This window comes from Esox lucius, chromosome 20, assembly GCF_011004845.1.
Source record: "Esox lucius isolate fEsoLuc1 chromosome 20, fEsoLuc1.pri, whole genome shotgun sequence".
In the NCBI taxonomy this organism is placed as follows: Eukaryota; Metazoa; Chordata; class Actinopteri; order Esociformes; family Esocidae; genus Esox; species Esox lucius.
The window spans coordinates 9,217,549-9,223,548 of NC_047588.1; the positions used below are offsets into that span (position 1 = coordinate 9,217,549).

General features: G+C 44.3%; 1 protein-coding gene across 1 annotated transcript; it reads left to right on the forward strand.

Annotated features, from left to right (window-relative positions):
* Positions 1 to 447: 447 nt before the first annotated feature.
* On the forward strand, positions 448 to 5,761 carry LOC105009355 (complement C3-like). Its single transcript, XM_010868770.5, has one exon. The coding sequence runs from the start codon at positions 486 to 488 to the stop codon at positions 5,472 to 5,474; it is 4,989 nt and encodes a 1,662-aa protein (XP_010867072.5). The 5' UTR covers positions 448 to 485; the 3' UTR covers positions 5,475 to 5,761.
* The last annotated feature ends 239 nt before the right edge of the window (positions 5,762 to 6,000 follow it).

A 6,000-nucleotide genomic window follows, 5' to 3' on the forward strand; every position in this document is an offset into this window, starting at 1 on the left:
ACTATTTACAATTGAGTATAGGGTTTAAATCATTTGTACATCATTTCAATCTGTTTTTGTTTACATTTTACAGAGCTTCCCAACTTTTCTGGAAATGGAGCTGTACTTGGAGTTGTGAATTTTTTATTTTTATGATCTGTTGTGCTTTTTGTACTTTGAGTGGTGAAATATTACCAAACATGGGTGAATAGCATCAAGGCGTCTGAAAAAATCTGTAATAGCTTGTGACAAATTTCATCAGTGCGTGATTCTAACAGTAGACCCTGCTAGTTCCAGGGGTACACACAATGTGTTTGTTTACTGTTCATTTTGTCATTGACCGGAGAGGGCTTAGTTTGGCCATTTATTGATTAGTGATTTCCCAACTCACATGCTGGGAAGTAATGCAATTTGAATCTCCTCCCACTGGCAAAGTTCATCTTAGACAGAATAAAAGGCAGAGTAGGAGTGTAAAGGAAATATTATGCCCAGAAACAGTGGAGAAGATGTCGGTCAGCAACTTGCTGAGTCTGGCTTCTGTAGCTGTGGTACTCACCTTACCTAACTTCTCTGATGGAGATGCACTACATGTGTTGTCTGCTCCTAACCTGCTGAGAGTTGGCAGTAACGAAAACATCTTTGTGGAATCTCAGGACTATACAGGAGGCAACCAGAATGTTAAAATCATAGTGAAGAACCACCCGACCCAAAACAAAGTGCTTGTCTCTAAATCAGTGGACCTAAATCCAGCAAACAACTTCCAAGCTCTGACACAAGTGGTCATCCCAGAGGGTGACCACTTCTCGGACGACACCAAGCAGAAGCAATATGTGGTCCTGCAGGCCCATTTCCCTGGCCACGTACTGGAGAAGGTTGTTCTGGTCTCCTTCCAGTCTGGATACATTTTCATCCAAACTGACAAGACCATTTACACACCGGCCAGCACTGTCTATTACAGAGTGTTTTCTATGAGCCCCAGCTTGGAGCCCCTGACCAGAGACCTCTTCCAGGACAAGGAGATCGCTGACAAAAAAGAGATTGCAGTCTCTGTAGAGATCATGACTCCTGAGAACATCACTATCTTCAGGCAGATTGTCAACCCAGACAAGGGAGTCATATCTGGACAGTTCAAACTCCCTGAGATCGTCAGCTTTGGAACATGGCATGTGGTCACAAGGTTCCAGAGCACTCCTCAGAAGACCTTTTCATCTGACTTTGAGGTTAAAGAATATGTTCTACCCAGCTTTGAGGTTAGTCTAATCCCATCCAAAGCCTTCTTCTATGTTGACCAAAGAGAGTTGACAGTTGACATCACTGCCAAATATCTATATGGTAAGGAAGTGACAGGAACAGCCTATGTGGTGTTTGGGGTCATCACTACAGATAATGAGAAGAAGAGTTTCCCTGGCTCTCTGCAGAGAGTAGAAATAATAGATGGTAAAGGACTGGCTCGTCTGACCAACAACCACATCACACAGACTTTCAATGACATTCATAAGCTGGTCAAACAGTTCATCTTTGTATCAGTCAGTGTATTAACAGAGAATGGGGGTGAGATGGTGGAGGCAGAGAAGAGAGGGATCCAGATTGTCACTTCACCATACACAATTGTTTTCAGGAGAACCCCCAAATACTTCAAACCTGGGATGCCCTTTGATGTCTCCGTCTATGTTATGAATCCGGACAACTCCCCAGCCAGCGGAGTGGATATTGAGGTTACTCCAGATAATGCAATAGTGGTGACCAGGCCCAATGGATTTGCCACTGTTCAACTCAATACTGCTTCATCAACCAATCAACTGACAATTACTGTCAAAACTAAAGACCCAAATATCATACCCACCAGACAGGCAGAGGCCAGCATGACTGCTTTCCCCTACCGGACTACCACTAAGAACTTCCTCCATATTGGGGTTGACTCTAATGAGCTGAAGGTAGGAGAGACAATTAAGTTCCACCTGAATCTGGGACCTGTACCTATAAAAAATCATGACCTTACATACATGTTCTTGAGTAAAGGTCAGCTGGTGAAGGTGGGCAGGTTCAAGAGGCAGGATAATGCTGTGGTATCTCTGTCAATACCTGTCTCTAAAGAAATGCTTCCGTCGATTCGTATAGTAGCGTACTACCATGTGGGGACAGATGATGTGGTGGCAGACTCTGTCTGGGTTGATGTCAAGGTTTCCTGTATGGGTACATTGGAAGTGAAGTCAACCAGGCCAAAGTCATACTATGAGCCTCGGAAAGCTTTCAGTCTGACCATCACTGGAGACCCAGGAGCTAAAGTAGGACTGGTGGCTGTAGACAAGGGAGTCTATGTACTCAACAACAAACACCGTCTCACACAAACCAAGATCTGGGAAACTATTGAGAAACATGATTCAGGTTGTACAGCAGGAGGAGGAGCAGACAGCATGGGGGTTTTCTATGATGCTGGTCTGATAATGGAGACCAACACTGGTAAAGGGACTGGAATCAGAACAGACCCCAGCTGTCCTGTCAGTGCCAGGCGGAGGCGTGCAGTAACCATCGGTGAAGTCATTACTAGTATGTCCAGTAAGTACAGTGGTCTGGCCAGAGAATGTTGTGTGGATGGGATGAAGGAGAACAAGATGGGATACACCTGTGAGAGACGGTCCCAGTACATCACAGACGGAGATGTATGCATGAAAGCCTTCCTCGAATGCTGCAAAGAGATGGTCTCCAAGAAGGCAGAATTCAAATACGAAGCACTGAAGCTCGCCCGCAGTGAAGAGGAGGATGATGGGGATTATATGAGTTCTGAAGACATTGTATCTCGAAGTCAATTCCCTGAGAGCTGGATGTGGGAGGACAAGATTCTTCCTGAATGTCCAGATAATGACAAGAACTGTGTGACCACATCTGTGATTAAAAACGGCTTTCTGAAAGATTCCATCACCACCTGGCAGGTAACTGCAATCAGCCTGTCTAAAACTCATGGTATCTGTGTGGCAAATCCATTTGAGATTATTGTTTTGAAGGAATTCTTCATCGACCTTAAGCTACCCTACTCTGCCGTTCGCAATGAACAGCTGGAGGTTAAAGCAATCCTTCACAACTACAGTGAAGACCCCATCACTGTGCGTGTGGAGCTGATTGAGAATGGTGAGGTGTGCAGCTCAGCCAGTAAGAAGGGTAAGTACAGACAGGAAGTGAACATGGACCCTATGTCCACCCGGGCTGTCCCATATGTCCTCATCCCAATGACACTGGGTATGCACTCCATTGAGGTCAAAGCTTCTGTAAAAAACTCTGGCAGCAATGACGGAGTGAAGAGAGACCTGCGTGTCGTGGCTGAAGGAGTGCTGGTAAAAAAGGAAAACAATGTTCTCCTGAACCCTGCTAAACATGGTGGTGATCAGACGGCACATATACCCAGTGGAGTGCCCAGGAACCGGGTGCCAAACTCTAATGCCGACACATTGATCAGTGTAACGGGTGGAGAGCAAACCAGTGTGCTTGTGGAGCATGCCATTAGTGGAGATTCTCTGGGCAGTTTGATAGTTCTTCCAACTGGTTGTGGGGAACAGAACATGATCAAGATGACCCTGCCGGTCATTGCTACACACTACCTGGACAAAACCAACAAGTGGGAAGACATTGGCCTGGATAAACGAAAAACAGCCATTCAGTACATTGCCGAAGGTTATAAAAATCAACTAGGATACCATCTTCCCAATGGTGCCTATGCAACCTTTGCTGATAGACCAGGCAGCACCTGGCTAACAGCATATGTAGTAAAGGTATTTGCAATGTCCAGTACTTTGATCAATATTGAGGAGAACATGCTCTGTAGTGCTATCAATTGGCTAATCCAAAAAACACAAAAGCCAGATGGCCAATTTGAAGAATTTGCTCCCGTCAGGTATATAGTGAGTAACGTGAAGGGGTCAGATTCTGACGCCTCCCTGACAGCTTTTGTTCTAATTGCCATGCAGGAGGCAAAGTCCCTTTGTGAGCAAACTGTCAACAACCTAAAAGCCAGTATGGACAAGGCCGTAACATACCTGGAAAATCGTGTGAACCGCCTAACAAACCCCTATGCTGTACCTGTTACATTTTATGCTCTAGCCAATGCAGGGAAACTCAACAAGGAGACTCTGATGAAGTTTGCTTCTCCAGAGCTGGACCACTGGCCAATCCCTGATGGTCAACCATTAACTCTAGAAGCCACATCATATGCTTTACTTGCCCTGGTCAAGGTGAAGGCCTTCGAAGAGGCTGGGCCCATTGTCAGGTGGCTCAACAAACAAAAGAAGGAGGGAGGGGGATACGGATCTACACAGGCCACCATCATGGTGTTCCAAGCTGTGGCTGAATATTGGACCCATGTGAAGGACCTGAAGGACATTGACCTGAACATCAACATTGAGGTGGCTGGCAGGGCATCAGTCACTAAGTGGTCAATCAACAACAAAAATCAATTCCACACTCGTACAGATAAAGTAAATTCCATAGACAAGGACTTAACCATTAAAGCTTCAGGAAGTGGTGAGGCAACAGTTTCTGTGGTGACACTGTACTATGCCCTGCCAGAAGTAAAGTCCAGTGACTGTGAAAGCTTTGACCTCACTGTCACTCTCACTAAGGAGGACAAAACAAGCCATCAGGATGCCAAGGAGTCATTCATGCTTACCATTGAAATGTTGTATCGTAACAATGAGAGAGATGCAACAATGTCCATCCTAGACATCGGCTTGCTGACTGGCTTTATTGTAGACACAGGCGATCTCACTCAGTTGTCAAAGGGGAGGGAACGCTACATAGAGAAGTTTGAGATGGACCGTGTTCTGTCTGAAAGAGGCTCTCTCATTATATATCTGGATAGGGTTTCCCATAAGCTAGAAGACAGAATATCCTTTAGGATCCACAGAGTCCAGGATGTTGGAGGTCTTCAGCCAGCCGCCGTCTCTATATATGAATACTACAACCAAAAGCGTTGTGTGAAGTTCTACCACCCAGAGAGGGAAGGCGGGGCTCTAAGCAGACTGTGTCTTGGAGAAGTGTGTACTTGTGCAGAAGAGAGATGCACTATGCAGAAGAAAAATGAACTAGACGTTAAACGCATAGACATAGCCTGCGACGCAGGACTGGATTTTGTTTACAAAGCTACGGTTGTGGACTTAAAGCTGACATCACATACTGATACTTACACCTTAAAGATCGATGAGGTAGTAAAGCCAGGCACTGATGAGGGAGTGGATGGCAGGAATCGGGACTTTATTGGACTTTCTTACTGTCGAAAGGCTGTTGATCTAAAGCAGGGGAAAAAATACATGATCATGGGGAAGTCTGCAGACATGTACAAAGTGGAGGAGGATGGACAACTGAAGTACAAGTATGTCCTGGGAGAAAAGACATGGATAGAATACTGGCCCACAGAATCTGAGTGCACAACCAGAGACTACAGACACATCTGTCTGGGCATCGATGAATTCATCAACCAGATATCAACCTTTGGCTGCCCTGTCTAGTTTCTGATCTTATTTGGGTGTTTACACATTTTGGTAACATTGCAATCCATGTTCCTTGCCCTGTCAGTAACCAATTTAAAAAAGAGAGCTTTTGCAAAGGTTTTTAAAATTTCATGTTATAAATTGAGCAGTCTACAATATACTCTGTACACAATACAATAACACAGTTGTATAGGTTTTTAAAATACCCCATGTTGATGGCACATATAGATATATGTCAGATTGATGCCAAGTTCATTATCAGCTGTAACCTGTATGCAACATTTACATAAAAAACTGAAATGGAATTTCTGAATTTCTGTGTAATTTCTTTATATGAAAATCAACTGTTCCCACCAAACACAGTCATGCAATTTTGGAAAATTATAGGTAAGGACATCCGCAAATCATACACCCAAATGCCAGTTTATCGGGTAATTTGTTTCAGCACAAACATCACTGGAGACCTTTTCAATTCAAGGTAAAATATTGATTGTATGATAATAAAATGTATCTTTATTTTTTTCAACAGAGGCATTGTATCAAA